Below are 17,905 nucleotides of genomic sequence, written 5' to 3'. Positions count from 1 at the left end.
TCAAAATATGTAAAGAATCCATGTGTCCATTGATGGATGAATGGATAAAGAATATGTGGTATGTGTGTACACACACACACATACACACACACACACAATGGAATATTACTCAGCCATCAAAAAGAATAAAATCTTGCCATTCACAATAACATGGATGAAACTAGAGGGTATAATACATTCTAAGCAAAATAAATCAGTCAGAAAAAGACAAATAACCATATGATTTCCCTCATATGGGGAATTTAAGAAACAAAACAAGTGAACGTGGGGGAAGGGAAGGAAAAAGAAATTGAAAACAGAGAGGGAGACAAACTATGGGGGACAAACTGAGGGTTGCTGGAGGGAAGATGAGTGAGGGACCCTTGATTTTATGAGCCCTGGTTGTTATATGCAACTGACGAATCACTAATTTCTACTCCTAATACTAATAATACACTATATGTTAACTAAGTTGAGTTTAAATAAAAAAATATTTTAAGTACAAGACCTACATAATTAATATTACAAAAAGATATTAAAAGGAATAAAATTCCCAAGTTATTATAGTAATATATTTTGGATAGGAATTCTTAATATCTTAGAATATGTTTCCTGAATTAGTGCAAATATAATGCAATTCAAATTGTAATTCCAATGAAATTTAGGGGGGAAAATAACACAATTATAAAATCCACACAGGGGACACCTGGGTGGCTTCAGTGGGTTAAGCCTCTGCCTTCCGCTCGGGTTATGATCTCAGGGTCCTGGGATCGAGTCCCACACCAGGCTCTCTGCTCAGCAGAGATCCTGCTTCCCCCTCTTTCCCTGCCTGCCTCTCTGCCTACTTGTGATTTCTCTCTGTGTGTGTCAAATAAATAAACAAAATCTTTAAAAAAAAAAAATCCACATGGAAGAATCTGTCTCATGATAGCCACAAAAATTCCCCCCAAAACCTAATCTATAATGATGGACAATTTTTTAAAAAGATATTAAAACTGGGCACCTGGGTGGCTCGGTGGTTTGAGCCTCTGCCTTTGGCTCAGGTCATGATCCCAGGGTCCTAGGATCCAGCCCCGCATTGGGTTCCCTGCTCAGCAGGGAGCCTGCTTCCCACCACCCCTCTCTGCCTGCCTCTCTGCCTACTTGTGATCTCTGTCTTTCAAGTAAATGAATAAAATCTTTAAAAAAAAAGATATTAAAACTTACCATATGATTACTGCAATTGAAATAACATGTGGCTAATTTAGGATAAATAGAGCAGTGAACAGAATAAAGGCCCTATAATAGTTCCAAATATAATGAAAACAACATATGACTAAAGTGACATGAAATTTCCATGAGCAAAAGATGGTTCATTTAATAAATAATGCAGGAAAAAATTTTCTGTCAATTTGGAAGTAGATGAAAATCAAACACCTCACATTATACAAAAATAAATGTAATATGGATTAAATTTAAATGCAAAGGATAGAAAACAAAACTATCAGAATAAAACTTAGTAGATTTCTTGTACAATCTTTCACTAGGGGAGATCTTCCTAAGCACAGCAGAAAATACAGAAACTATAAAGGAAAAGACAGACACTGGCAAAAGACATCCTAATGGAAATCCAGACATACCAAAGACTAGGGAAAAATATTTTACTCAAATGACAGTCACATTATCCTTAATACAAAAAAAGCTTTGAAAATTGATAAGAAAGGTATTATAACTATGTAAAAAACTGGGCAAACTACATAAACAGAGTGATATACAGAAGAGAAAATACAAATGTCCAATAAATATGAAAGATGATCATAGCCATGATAAGTTCAATAAAACCAAAAATGATATTCAACATTTCACCTTTAAGAATTGTAAATTTTTGCAAACATAATAATAGTATGGACAGGAGAGGATATAGAGAAATGGGTACTTGCACAAATTTCTAGTGAGAATATGAATTAATACAAAGTTTTTAGATGGTAATCTCTCAATATGTATTTTTTTCAATTTAAAATACATATATCAGGATGTTACCAAAATATCTCCAAGCCATACTACGTACAACCATAACAAGATGTAAGGTAGTATGTGTAATTCCTCTTTATGTAAAACAGTATGATGCACAGTAGGTATTGTATTAGGTATTACATCAGTAGGTGTTGTATTCGGCCAACTACTACAAAAAATAAAAGCAAACATAAAACAACTCAAAGGTTATTGCTTGCTAAGTTGTGGGAGAGTATGAGCGATTTTAACAGCTAGGCTTGGAATTGGCACTATCACTACTACTCACATTTAATTGGCCAGAATTAGTCACATGACTCATGTACAGACAATGGAGACAGAAATGTCATCTAGCTGTGTGCCCAAGAGGAAGAAGAGAAATTTTGGTGGACAGATAAAAGTCTCTGCTATTGATAATAAATAGGAAAATAGGTAGGTAGGTAGACAGATACACAGATAGGAAGGAAGCTAGCTAACTCTATTTGTAACTATACTACACAAATTCAGTATAAACATGATTTGTATTTCTGGCAGAAATTATAAGAAATCTTCAATAGGGGTTATACTATAATTTAGAACCAGATGGAAAAGAATGAAACTTTTGTTTTATTTTATATTTCTCTAGACTGTTTGAATTTCCTAACTTGATACATATATTGCCTTCCCCCCCCCCAAAAAAAACTGTCCATACAATTTATTCAAGTGAAGAGAATAGGTCCCATTTTTCCTCTTTGTTTCTCTATGTACTTAAAACATATAGGTACATTTTAAATAAATAATAAGTATATATCAAATAAATAGTAACTAATACAAATACACTGAAAAAAATAAACATACTTTTCCCCCTAGAAGCTTGATAAGCTATCCCACTGATGTAAGGATACATAAACAAGGCTATTTAGTGCGTTTTTATTTGTAATGCCAAATACTGCAAACAACTTGAATGCCTATTGATGAAATCTCAAAGCACATGTTATAGAATAGTAACACTAAAGCTTTTTGATCTCAGTACTCTTTACACTCTTGAAAGTTATTAGGAACTTCCAATTTTTGTTTATATGAGTTGAATTTACCCATACTTATCATCATGGAATTTTTTTTTAAAGATTTTATTTATTTATTTGACAGACAGAGATCACAAGTAGGCAGAGAGGCAGGCAGAGAGAGGGGGGGAAGCAGGCTCCCCGCTGAGCAGAGAGCCCGATGTGGGGCTCGATCCCAGGACCCTGGGGATCATGACCTGAGCCAAAGGCAGAGGCTTTAACCCACTGAGCCAGCCAGGCACCCCATCATCATGGAATTTAAAACAGATATTTAAATGTATTTATTATCTCATTTAAAAAATAATAAACCTACCACCTATTAACACAATAACATATTTTATGAAAAATATCTATTTTCACAAAACACATAGTGAAAAGAATGGGATTGTTTTATATGTTTGCAAGTCTCTAAAGACTGGCTTTATAAAATACAGCTCAATTCTCATATCAGCATCTGCATTCAATCTGTTACTGTACGTCGTGTTAATTGATCTATATGAGGAAAGTCCAGCCTCACAGAAAATCCAGCCTCATAGAAAATCCAGATATTTGGTTCGAAAAGGGAAGATTCTTTTAGTAGATAACTTTAATTTCATTAATTTAAGATTATCTCAATTTTATTTAATGAAATTATCTTTTCATATAATTTTGATATTTTTAATAGTATACCACAACTCAACAAGTGGCTGTTTATTAAAGGTTAGTTGCAATGTAGAATTTGAAACTGCCATCAATGAATTGTTTACTGTTAGATTAAAATCTTTATTTTGTACTTTGAATGGATCTTTTACCTACTCGTGATTTTGTAATTTCATGCATTGATCATTTGGAAAATATTGGTTCACCAAGTTGTGCTGATCCCCCAAACGTTGAAACATTTCATTACACAATGAATATCAAAAAATAAAAGTCATTAATATCACCACTGATGCTCATGGTGATGGATAAGTTTTTCAAAATTGCTTGTAAGGTTGAATTTTATCATCAGCAACAAATACTGTCAATCGTTTTCCTTGAAGTGACAAGCTCACATCGTTCATTTTCATATCTTTTCTCATTTAATTTCAAATACCTGAGTCTGAATAACTACAGTTTTTCAGTCTGTCTTAAAAAAAAAAAAAAAGAGAGAGAGAGAGAGAGAGAAGAAAAGTGCTTCCTGGCAAAAGCAGCTAGTTTTAAGCTCACAACTCAGTCATGTAAGTGCTTTACTGTGAGACAACCATCACACTCCAGTATGTTCCAAAAGCACTTCCTACAGTCTTTCCATTTCACCACCCACCCTATTGAAAAGGCATGTATTCAAGGACTGAGACTTAATAATTAATTCTTATCGCCTCATCAGTGGACATTCTTTCAGTGACACCAAATAAAATAAACAACAACAACAAAAAAAAAACCAACAACAACAAACAAAAGAATCCAGGGTAGTTCCCATTGTTATCAGAGTGTTGCTCCTGGTGGTGAAGAAACATTGACTACCAGTGCAGCTTGAGGTGACCGGCCTTGATTCATGCTAAGCAGCCTAAATTTGAATCCAGTAATACCACCTCCTTAGCTGTGTGTGGCTTAGGACATGTTTACCTAATTCCACTGAGTCTTAGTTTCTTTATCTGCAAAACAGTGGTCAAGTACTATCTTTTCTCATAAGCTTCCCGCAACAAATACATGAAGTAAAATGTTTAAATGCCATGCACAATGCCTTGATACATTTTCAGTGCCCAATATGTAGCAGATGGATTGCAAATACAGATTGCAGTATTAACAGAAGACCTCAGATGGACAGACATTCTATTGTTACAACCCACTGGAGAGCTGACTGTCAGGGTTAGAAATGGAAACAGTTTTGTGATTTCCTTGTGTTGTCTTTCAATCTGTGAAGACATCCAGTTGTGTCACAAGATTCGGCTATCTGGGTCTCAGTTTAAATTCTAGAATAAGAATACAATGTCCTTTTATCTCTGGGAAAGCAAAACCCAAAGCAGCCCAGACTATAGGAAAGAGCTTATTATTCAAAAGTTTGATGGGTTTTGGCTCTTTGGGGACCTAACTGACACACATATGCCTCCAGCTATCCTCAAGTAGGACTGCATATTAGGAACCATTGGTCATGCCCTTCAAGATACTTTGAGAAGGGCGCCTGGGTGGCTCAGTGGGTTAAGCCGCTGCCTTTGGCTCAGGTCACGATCTCAGGGTCCTGGGATCGAGTCCCATATTGGGCTCTCTGCTCAGCCAGGGAGCCTGCTTCCTCCTCTCCTCTCTCTGCCTGCCTCTCTCTCCATCTACTTGTGATCTCTCTCTGTCAAATAAATAAATAAAATCTTTAAAAAAAAAAAAAAGATACTTTGAGAAAAGCACTTTGTTTAGATTCTTATACTTGACCATGAATCAGTGTTTAAGTTCTCAGTAATAACATACAGCAGCCCAATGGTTAAGAGTGGATAGTTATTTCTAGATGATGAGGTAACGTTGATTTTTGTTTTCTTTTTATGCTTTTTTTTTTTTTAACATTCTCTTACCAGCATAATCTGTTGACTGTTTTAAAGTTATTTTAACATTTTTTTTTAAAGGAGAAAAATCACAGTGAGCTTGGTTTATGGCATTTTTACTGCAACATTGCACAGCATTTAAAATTTCAAGGGCTTCGTTAAAATTTTAAAAAAACAGTGCACTCACCCTGGCAAAGGGAGAAAATAGACTTCATTGTGGTTTTCACCACTCACCCACAACCTTTAGGAAAGAAAGATTACCTCGCCAAAAGCCATTATTTTAATAACACAATATAAACGTTGTCCTGAGCCGTAAAAAACATGTTAACACACGCTTAAACCTCCACCATTGTTGGGTATCAGCGCTGGTCTTAACAAAGAGCCAGCAAATCGGGCATGGAACAGCAGGCCAGGCAGCCCACACTTCCCAAGTCTTGTCTCGACATCACCCAATGCTGCTTTGAGCCCTAAGGTCCTTCAGTGGGCAGCTGTCCATCCAGAAAATTTCCTCCCCTGAGGAATCCACCTTTGCTGGGGGTGTGTGGGGGGGGATTGTGCTGTGCTTCCCTCTGAAACAGGCTCATTAGGGGGCTGGAGGTTATTTCCTCACTCAGCTGTATGGGAGAGAAAAAAATCAGACTTCCTCAGAGGGCCCTGACAAAGAAGGAAGGTAGCCGCCAAGTTCTACGCCTGGGGAAACGCACTGGATTTTTTAAAGGAAATTGAATTCTACACATCCTTTTCTTGAGCTCTTGGTCTGTTTTCCGAAAGATTAGACATTCTGGGGAGAACTCGGTCTTCTCCACCCTCCTCATTTTGTGGAGGAGGAAACATGAGAGCAGAGAGGAGGGATGACACAACCAGTGGCTGGGGGCCAGGGAGTAACCGAGTCAGGGCTCGCCTTGCCCCGTACTGGCTTCCTCTGCTTGTTGACCAGCAGCCTCCAAGGTATTAGTTATGTGCTATAAATAAAAAACACACACACAAACAACAAATAGCCCTGGGTATGCCCTGCAAAGCTGAGCAGTAAGGAAGGAAGTGGAGTTTAAACCTCTGTGTCTGCAAGCAGAAGTAGTTCCCATTGTTATCGGAATGTTTTTCCCAAAGTCCTCCCTCAGTGTAGCCTGGTTCCAACTTACTTATCAGTACCTTGGCATACTGGCAAGCACCAAGAAAACCTACATGACAGAATGCTGATTAGTAAACCACTAACGGGTCGAAGAAATAATACGTGAGAAAATACTCTGAAAAATGCTCTGTGAAAGATTAACTACACAGTATTATGACATCAGTGGTGGTAAAAAGAAAGTCTTGCACAGACATCCATTCCACCTCCCCATGTGTTTCATAGATATTCCAAATGTATTCTTTCTAGTGCATTTTGGTTTGGTGATGCAGAGATGGATAAATAATGGTAAGCCTGGTAAATCTGCTTACTCTCTTGAGATTAAAAACCTTTATTGTATCTGTTAACATCTAGTAACTATGAACCTCTCATTATGGGAGTGTTAAGTTTGTAATTTTTCAAGAAATTAGACCACCAAAATATGAAAACTGTGGGTCATTTTCTAAAATATTTTTGTTTAACAAAGTCATCTGAAACTGCATTGAAACCTTTACAATTATATATGTCGTAGCAACATTTATTATGTAATCACATTTTCCTTTTTTAACTTTTTATTGTAAAACTACAACACTTATGATTAAAATAGTCTTAAATAAACTCTACCTCACACTTTAATATAGGATTAGCAGAAAATTCTAGTCAAACTTCTTGAATTGAAAATGAAGAAATAAGTAGTGAAGTCAGTCCCCTCAGTATTTTTGAAACATATTAGGCTCATTCCTACCTTCAACATCCTGATTAAATAATTGCTACTGAAATTCCCACCAGAATTCCGTGTCATCCCACTCCTCATAACTCCCCAAACCCTACCAGTCCTTTAGGGCCTCTATCAAACACCACTGCCTCTATGGTGCTATCATTTATGACAGTGGTTCACCATCTACTTTTTCCCCACTGAGGCACAGTAGAGAACAAAGACCTCAGCTGTGGAAGCCAGATGGACCTGGTTTGCTCCCTCGCCACACTACCTACTAACTGGGTAAAAAATTTCGTCCCCAGTAAAATGGCAAGTGGGGGTAATATTACTTACTTCACAGGATGCTTATCAGCAGACTGAACGAAATGTTGCACATGAAATTACTTGGCCCTTAATAAGTGCTTAATTACATTTTCTTCCATCCATCTTTATTTAATACTGGCCTGAATTCCAACTTCTTATAGTCTATGTTATCTGTGCGTGAAATCACATGCTTCTCTCTAGACCCCATCGCACCGGCCACAGCTGGTGAGCTCATCCCAAGTACTTACGCAATCAAATGACTTCAAGCTGGAGACTAAAGCAAACGAAGTCCTTCTTTTCTGAATGGTAGCGAGCTCACATTTTTCCCAGGCCAAATTCAATTTATTTTGATAACTAACCCCTTAAACTGATACAGAAGTGGCTTAGAAGTCTAGAGAAACAGGTGCTAAAAAGAGCCTGAAAAAAAAAATAAGTGAAAGAGTCACATGAGTTAATGTTACTTTGCTGACATCCCTTCCAGGTGCCTTCTCCACCTGGAACTAGCACAGATGTAGACATTGGCTTTTATGAACTCTAGCCCTCAGAGCTTCATAGATACCTCACTCTTCACTTCTGAGATGGCAAATAGGACAGGGAATATAATTAAAGTCAAAGGGAGCCCTTCATCCCTCAGCCCACAGACCTGAGGATTGAATAAGAATCTGATGTGGAGAATATTGCCAAACAAAGTTTTGAAGTTACTGTCATGCTCTTGTCAAATTTATACCAATTTTCCTGACGTTTTATTAGTCAGAACCTCATTTTAACAATATTTGCGAAGCACAAAGGTTACATCATGAAGTTTTGATGATGTGCTTTTATGATTATTGATAGTTATTCAGTGACTTTTGAACACTGTCACCATTAACTGCATCTGTGAGAAGACAATAAACAGAATGCTCTCTTGACAACTAGAAGAACACAAGCTTTGGAGGTAGCCAAGAGGGACTGTCAGTGTTAGCCTTGTCAATTACTGAGTAAGATGGGGCAAATTTTAAACCCTTTAAACTTTGATAACCCTATCTCTAGAATGGGAAAAGATATCTCATAAGAGTTTTCTCAAAGCCATGAGAAAACTAACTTAAGAACTCACATTTTCATGTTTGGGTTTCAATCTTCACTTAGAAAATCTCGAATCTTGGGGCACCTGGGTGGCTCGGTGGGTTAAGTCGCTGCTTTCGGCTCAGGTCATGATCTCAGGGTCCTCGGATCGAGTCCTGCATCGGGCTCTCTGCTCAGCGGGGAGCCTGCTTCCCTCTCTCTGCCTGCCTCTCTGTCTACTTGTGATCTCTCTCTGTCAAATAAATAAAATCTTTAAAAAAAAAAAAAAGAAAATCTAGAATCTTAGTCAAGATATTGAACCTCCCCAAGAATCCTTCTTTGTAAAATTGTGATAGTAACTGCTTCTTAAAGCTAATGAGATAAACATTTATCTTCTTCTCTCCCCATTGGGGTGGAATAGAAAAGATAACTTTCCTTTAGAACATAGGAGAATTCCTCTGACCAGAATCCTTCTTCTTATCCTTCACCCTATGACTTAGACATGCAGTTATCAATACATACTTTTGTAATAGAAAACTGAATACATCACCCTCAAGGAGCGAAATAGTGAAATTTCTCTTCTGGTAAACTTCCTAAAAGTACTCATTTTTACAAAGCTCTTACCTAAACTGGGTTGATGCATTTTGAGATCTTAAAGAGTTGTTGACCCACTTTGTAGCAAATTGAAAAATAATTTTTTAAAAAAATTGATTTCTCTTCTGTGATCTCTGGTTGAAAAAAAAATCCTTTCAGCCTGTTATGATCAAAATCACATCACCCATACTTCTTGTGACATTGCCATTTTTCTGTATGGAAGCCAGAAAATGGAACAAAACAACCTATGCTCTGAATGAAAGCATTTCTGACTCTGAAAAATAAATATTATTTCAAAGAATTGTTGCTTTCTCAATCTCTCCGGCTGTAGTATAGGGAACTGATTAAGAGGAAGATTTGAGGCAGGAGAAACAAAAAAGGCTTTTGCAATAATTTAGATGAGATATGATGTACTCTAAACTAAGGTTATGGCAGAAAGGATGAGGCAGGTCACAGTACTCAAAACATAGAAGACTTGGTATTGATTAGGTATCAGGAATAAGGAGACCCAAAAATGGTACTTAGGTCTCTGTCTTGCACAACTGGGAGGTTGGAGGAGAATCATTTGCTAAGCAAGGGGCCTAAGGGCCAGGAATGGTTTTGACTACAGACAGAGAGCCTCATCTTTCCCTAGATCAAAGTTGTGGGTGAATCTGTCGTGTATCAACTCCAGAGGGACCTTTGCATGACCAAGTCCTGCACACCCTCAACATCGGCAATTATTTACCCATTTATCACCAACTTCTTCCCTTCTTTGGAGACTCATACTGTGCATCTTGATAACGCCGGGATTAACATAGTACTCCAATCAAGCGCAGTGGCTTTGGGCTGGGCTTCTGCACAGGCCAGGAGAGAAGTATTCAGCCAAGGGATAATCCCTGCCCTGGATTTCAGATCCACTCTGATACCGCTGAATGCTGCTACCAACCTGACTTGATCCCCCTCGGCTCAAAATAGTCTTCTCTTCTGCCAGCTTTGCAGGTCTCATCAGGGCTTGCCTTAACTGGGGACATTAATGCAAGGCCAATGGGACCTGAGCTCAGCCGGTGTCCAAATGGAGGCAAGCTAATCAGCTAGGTCAGTTACCCAGTAAAAAGCTAATGCCAATAATGAATGCCCTAGCTGTGAAGCTTCAACTTCCAAAGCTTTATGATTTGCCATTTGTGAATTGAAAGGTTGAATTGAATTACCTAAGGGCTCCCTTTGAGCTTGAAATGCTAAGTCTTGTTATACTTGTCTGATTCCTTTATTCCTGATCCAAAACCTTTCCATGGCTCAGCACTACCTAGAGAGTAAAATCCAAACAGCCTGGCATTCAACGATCTTCACTCAGGCCCCCAAATATCACTGCTTCCAGATAAATCAAAGTCCAACTAGAGAAGATAATCAAAATGAAAATGAATCTTTCCATCTTCCGACCAACAAAAGTTTGTTGCTTGTATCTCTAATTAGAGCACTTAATCCTCTTTATTTGGAGGTTGATGTGACTTTTCCCATCTCATCTAAACTGCAACACAGTTTACTATCTGTGTGACTTTGAACAGGTAATTGTCTTCCCTGAGTTTAGTTTCCTCATCTGTGAGGAGACAAAAATCTGCTTTTTATGTTGTGAAGATGGAATGAGGTAACATGAGTGAAACACGCAGCATCTTATTAGATGTTGAATAAACAACATTAGGGAGGGTATGTGCTCTGGTGAGTGCTGTGGAATTGTGTAAGACTGATGATTCACAGACTTGTAGCCCTGAAACAAGTAATACATTATATGTTAATAAAACAGTTGATGCACATACCTCCAACACTTTCCTGTATTTAGAAATAGATTTAATCCACATTTAAAAAACAACTCAATAGGGGGAGGAGTCAAGATGGCGGAGAAGCAGCAGGCTGAGACTACTTCAGCTAGCCGGAGATCAGCTAGATAGCTTATCTAAAGATTGCAAACACCTGAAAATCCATCGGCAGATCGAAGAGAAGAAGAACAGCAATTCTGGAAACAGAAAAACAACCACTTTCTGAAAGGTGTTTTCCTTTTTTTTTTTTTAATTCTTTTCTGTTCTTTTTTCTTTTTTTTTTTCTTTTTTCTTTTTTTTTTGTTTTTCTTCCTTTTTGAACCTCTTTTTATCCCCTTTCTCCCCCCTCACGATTTTGGATCTCTTCTAATTTGGTTAAAGCATTTTTTCCTGGGGTTGTTGCCACCCTTTTAGTATTTTACTTGCCCTTCATATACTCTTATCTGGACAAAATGACAAGACGGAAAAATTCAACACAAAAAAAAGAACAAGAGGCAGTACCGAAGGCTAGGGACCTAATCAATACAGACATTGGTAATATGTCAGATCTAGAGTTCAGAATGACAATTCTCAAGGTTCTAGCCGGGCTCGAAAAAGGCATGGAAGATATTAGAGAAACCCTCTCAAGAGATGTAAAAGCCCTTTCTGGAGAAATAAAAGAACTAAAATCTAACCAAGTTGAAATAAAAAAAGCTATTAATGAAGTGCAATCAAAAATGGAGGCTCTCACTGCTAGGATAAATGAGGCAGAAGAAAGAATTAGTGATATAGAAGACCAAATGACAGAGAATAAAGAAGCTGAGCAAAAGAGGGACAAACAGCTACTGGACCACGAGGGGAGAATTCGAGAGATAAGTGACACCATAAGACGAAACAACATTAGAATAATTGGGATTCCAGAAGAAGAAGAAAGAGAGAGGGGAGCAGAAGGTATACTGGAGAGAATTATTGGGGAGAATTTCCCCAATATGGCAAAGGGAACGAGCATCAAAATTCAGGAGGTTCAGAGAACGCCCCTCAAAATCAATAGGAATAGGCCCACACCCCGTCACCTAATAGTAAAATTTACAAGTCTCAGTGACAAAGAGAAAATCCTGAAAGCAGCCCGGGAAAAGAAGTCTGTAACATACAATGGTAAAAATATTAGATTGGCAGCTGACTTATCCACAGAGACCTGGCAGGCCAGAAAGAGCTGGCATGATATTTTCAGAGCACTAAACGAGAAAAACATGCAGCCAAGAATACTATATCCAGCTAGGCTATCATTGAAAATAGAAGGAGAGATTAAAAGCTTCCAGGACAAACAAAAACTGAAAGAATTTGCAAATACCAAACCAGCTCTACAGGAAATATTGAAAGGGGTCCTCTAAGCAAAGAGAGAGCCTACAAGTGGTAGATCAGAAAGGAACAGAGACCATATACAGTAACAGTCAACTTACAGGCAATACAATGGCACTAAATTCATATCTCTCAATAGTTACCCTGAATGTTAATGGGCTAAATGCCCCTGTCAAAAGACACAGGGTATCAGAATGGATAAAAAAACAAAACCCATCTATATGTTGCCTCCAAGAAACTCATTTTAAGCCCGAAGACACCTCCAGATTTAAAGTGAGGGGGTGGAAAAGAATTTACCATGCTAATGGACATCAGAAGAAAGCAGGAGTGGCAATCCTTATATCAGATCAATTAGATTTTAAGCCAAAGACTATAATAAGAGATGAGGAAGGACACTATATCATACTCAAAGGGTCTGTCCAACAAGAAGATTTAACAATTTTAAATATCTATGCCCCCAACGTGGGAGCAGCCAACTATATAAACCAATTAATAACAAAATCAAAGAAACACATCAACAATAATACAATAATAGTAGGGGACTTTAACACTCCCCTCACTGAAATGGACAGATCATCCAAGCAAAAGATCAGCAAGGAAATAAAGGCCTTAAACGACACACTGGACCAGATGGACATCACAGATATATTCAGAATATTTCATCCCAAAGCAACAGAATACACATTCTTCTCTAGTGCACATGGAACATTCTCCAGAATAGATCACATCCTCGGTCCTAAATCAGGACTCAACCGGTATCAAAAGATTGGGATCATTCCCTGCATATTTTCAGACCACAATGCTCTAAAGCTAGAACTCAACCACAAAAGGAAGTTTGGAAAGAACCCAAATACATGGAGACTAAACAGCATCCTTCTAAAGAATGAATGGGTCAACCAGGAAATTAAAGAAGAATTGAAAAAAATCATGGAAACAAATGATAATGAAAATACAACGGTTCAAAATCTGTGGGACACAACAAAGGCAGTCCTGAGAGGAAAATATATAGCGGTACAAGCCTTTCTCAAGAAACAAGAAAGGTCTCAGGTACACAACCTAACCCTACACCTAAAGGAGCTGGAGAAAGAACAAGAAAGAAACCCTAAGCCCAGCAGGAGAAGAGAAATCATAAAGATCAGAGCAGAAATCAATGAAATAGAAACCAAAAAAACAATAGAACAAATCAACGAAACTAGGAGCTGGTTCTTTGAAAGAATTAATAAAATTGATAAACCCCTGGTCCGACTTATCAAAAAGAAAAGAGAAAGGACCCAAATAAATAAAATCATGAATGAAAGAGGAGAGATCACAACTAACACCAAAGAAATACAAACTATTATAAGAACATACTATGAGCAACTCTACGCCAATAAATTTGACAATCTGGAAGAAATGGATGCATTCCTAGAAACATATAAACTACCACAACTGAACCAGGAAGAAATAGAAAGCCTGAACAGACCCATAACCAGTAAGGAGATTGAAACAGTCATTAAAAATCTCCAAACAAACAAAAGCCCAGGGCCAGACGGCTTCCCGGGGGAATTCTACCAAACATTTAAAGAAGAACTAATTCCTATTCTCCTGAAACTGTTCCAAAAAATTGAAATGGAAGGAAAACTTCCAAACTCATTTTATGAGGCCAGCATCACCTTGATCCTAAAACCAGACAAGGATCCCACCAAAAAAGAGAGCTATAGACCGATATCCTTGATGAACACAGATGCGAAAATACTCAACAAAATACTAGCCAATAGGATTCAACAGTACATTAAAAAGATTATTCACCATGACCAAGTGGGATTTATTCCAGGGCTGCAAGGTTGGTTCAACATCCGCAAATCAGTCAATGTGATACAACACATCAATAAAAGAAAGAACAAGAACCATATGATACTCTCAATAGATGCTGAAAAAGCATTTGACAAAGTACAGCATCCCTTCCTGATCAAAACTCTTCAAAGTGTAGGGATAGAGGGCACATACCTCAATATCATCAAAGCCATCTATGAAAAACCCACCGCAAATATCATTCTCAATGGAGAAAAACTGAAAGCTTTTCCGCTAAGGTCAGGAACACGGCAGGGATGTCCATTATCACCACTGCTATTCAACATAGTACTAGAGGTCCTAGCCTCAGCAATCAGACAACAAAAGGAAATTAAAGGCATCCAAATCGGCAAAGAAGAAGTCAAATTATCACTCTTCGCAGATGATATGATACTATATGTGGAAAACCCAAAAGACTCCACTCCAAAACTGCTAGAACTTATACAGGAATTCAGTAAAGTGTCAGGATATAAAATCAATGCACAGAAATCAGTTGCATTTCTCTACACCAACAGCAAGACAGAAGAAAGAGAAATTAAGGAGTCAATCCCATTTACAATTGCACCCAAAACCATAAGATACCTAGGAATAAACCTAACCAAAGAGACACAGAATCTATACTCAGAAAACTATAAAGTACTCATGAAAGAAATTGAGGAAGACACAAAGAAATGGAAAAATGTTCCATGCTCCTGGATTGGAAGAATAAATATTGTGAAAATGTCTATGCTACCTAAAGCAATCTACACATTTAATGTAATTCCTATCAAAGTACCATCCATCTTTTTCAAAGAAATGGAACAAATAATGCTAAAATTTATATGGAACCAGAAAAGACCTCGAATAGCCAAAGGGATATTGAAAAAGAAAGCCAACGTTGGTGGCATCACAATTCCGGACTTCAAGCTCTATTACAAAGCTGTCGTCATCAAGACAGCATGGTACTGGCACAAAAACAGACACATAGATCAATGGAACAGAATAGAGAGCCCAGAAATAGACCCTCAACTCTATGGTCAACTAATCTTCGACAAAGCAGGAAAGAATGTCCAATGGCAAAAAGACAGCCTCTTCAATAAATGGTGCTGGGAAAATTGGACAGCCACATGCAGAAAAATGAAATTGGACCATTTCCTTACACCACACACAAAAATAGACTCAAAATGGATGAAGGACCTCAATGTGCGAAAGGAATCCATCAAAATCCTTGAGGAGAACACAGGCAGCAACCTCTTTGACCTCAACCGCAGCAACATCTTCCTAGGAACAACGCAAAAGGCAAGGGAAGCAAGGGCAAAAATGAACTATTGGGATTTCATCAAGATCAAAAGCTTTTGCACAGCAAAGGAAACAGTTAACAAAATCAAAAGACAACTGACAGAATGGGAGAAGATATTTGCAAATGACATATCAGATAAAGGACTAGTGTCCAGAATCTATAAAGAACTTAGCAAACTCAACATCCAAAGAACAAATAATCCAATCAAGAAATGGGCAGAGGACATGAACAGACATTTCTGCAAAGAAGACATCCAGATGGCCAACAGACACATGAAAAAGTGCTCCATATCACTCGGCATCAGGGAAATACAAATCAAAACCACAATGAGATATCACCTCACACCAGTCAGAATGGCTAAAATCAACAAGTCAGGAAATGACAGATGCTGGCGAGGATGCGGAGAAAGGGGAACCCTCCTACACTGTTGGTGGGAATGCAAGCTGGTGCAGCCACTCTGGAAAACAGCATGGAGGTTCCTCAAAATGTTGAAAATAGAACTGCCCTATGACCCAGCAATTGCACTATTGGGTATTTACCCTAAGGATACAAACGTAGTGATCCAAAGGGGCACATGCACCCGAATGTTTATAGCAGCAATGTCCACAATAGCCAAACTATGGAAAGAACCTAGATGTCCATCAACAGATGAATGGATCAAGAAGATGTGGTATATATACACAATGGAATACTATGCAGCCATCAAAAGAAATGAAATCTTGCCATTTGCGACAACATGGATGGAACTAGAGCGTATCATGCTTAGCGAAATAAGTCAAGCAGAGAAAGACAACTATCATATGATCTCCCTGATATGAGGAAGTGGTGATGCAACATGGGGGCTTAAGTGGGTAGGAGAAGAATAAATGAAACAAGATGGGATTGGGAGGGAGACAAACCATAAGTGACTTTTAATCTCACAAAACAAACTGAGGGTTGCTGGGGGGAGGGGGTTTGGGAGAAGGGGGTGGGATTATGGACATTGGGGAGGGTATGTGCTTTGGTGAGTGCTGTGAAGTGTGTAAACCTGGTGATTCACAGACCTGTACCCCTGGGGATAGAGTATTATGCCTCCATCAGAAAGGATGAATACCCAACTTTTGTAGCAACATGGACGGGACTGGAAGAGATTATGCTGAGTGAAATAAGTCAAGCAGAGAGAGTCAATTATCATATGGTTTCACTTATTTGTGGAGCATAACAAATAGCATGGAGGACATGGGGACTTAGAGTGGAGAAGGGAGTTGGGGGAAATTGGAAGGGGAGGTGAACCATGAGAGACTATGGACTCTGAAAAACAATCTGAGGGTTTTGAAGGGACGGGGGGTGGGAGGTTGGGGTACCAGGTGGTGGGTATTATAGAGGGCACGGATTGCATGGAGCACGGGGTGTGGTGCAAAAATAATGAATACTGTTATGCTGGAAATTAAAAAAAATAAATAAAAAAAAAAACAACTCAATAAATTAACTATGTGATACACAAGAAATTAGAAATGCAATTTTTGGTTACAACTGGCTGCTATGGAAGGCTGTGCATCTCAAAACTATCCATAAATTTGCACTGCCCTGGTCTTTTTCTTTCTTTATTCTTTCCTTTCTTTCTTTGTTCCTTTCCTCTTTCCACAAATAAGTTCTAAAAGGCAACACCTTAGAGTACTATTTCTGAAAGTGTTTTCTTTAGGACATGAGTCTTTGAAGATAGACTTTGGAAAAAAAAATATCTTATGGCTCCCTTTTTTGGAGATTAATAAGGCATATCATAAATAAGTCTTAGAGAAGACTTATAGTTAAGAAACTTCTTCAATATGTTTAATTTAAAGTTTTCCAAATTTATTGACCCTAGAAAATCTTTCACCATGAAATTGACTAGCATCTGAGTTAGTCGTGAATTACTAAAGATATATTTCTAGTTCTCTTCTTTTCAAGCACATGGTAGGATACTGTTTTCCTGTTCTTTATAGTTGGATGTGGCCATGGGATATATTTTGCCAAATAAAAGGTGAGTGAAAGTAACATGTGTCACTTGTGTCTGGCACTTCAGGATTGGTGCATGATCCCTAGTTCTCCTTCTCTCCCATCTTGATGACCAACAGCATTTTGAGAGAATCTGGTCTCTGAGTCAGAGCACTACAGGGCAGGGCCACCTACTCACCTGTAACGAACATATAATGTAAATGAGGAACAAATTCTTTTCATTTACAACCACTGAGATTTCGGATACCTGGATGGCTAATTTTGTTAGGAGTCTGCCTTCAGCCTGGGTCATGATGCCAGAGTCCCAGGATCAAGCCCAACATTGGGCTTCTTGCTCAGCAGAGAGCCTTCTCCCTCTTCCTCTGCTGCTCCCCCTACTTGTGCTTGTTCTCTCCCTCTCTCTCTCTTTGTCAAATATATTTTTAAAAATTTA

General features: G+C 38.2%; 1 protein-coding gene across 1 annotated transcript; it reads right to left on the bottom strand.

The window, feature by feature from the left end:
• Positions 1 to 5,868: 5,868 nt before the first annotated feature.
• Positions 5,869 to 10,419, bottom strand: INSL5 (insulin like 5). The gene is given in 5 exon segments (XM_032303727.1): positions 5,869 to 5,993; positions 5,996 to 6,066; positions 6,231 to 6,254; positions 8,094 to 8,266; positions 10,345 to 10,419. Coding segments are annotated over 5 exon segments (468 nt in total).
• Positions 10,420 to 17,905: the final 7,486 nt, after the last annotated feature.

The sequence above is a fragment of the Mustela erminea genome, chromosome 10 (assembly GCF_009829155.1).
Source record: "Mustela erminea isolate mMusErm1 chromosome 10, mMusErm1.Pri, whole genome shotgun sequence".
In the NCBI taxonomy this organism is placed as follows: domain Eukaryota; kingdom Metazoa; phylum Chordata; class Mammalia; order Carnivora; family Mustelidae; genus Mustela; species Mustela erminea.
The sequence above is the reverse complement of the archived record's forward strand: the minus strand, read 5'-3'. Positions and strand labels throughout refer to the sequence as shown.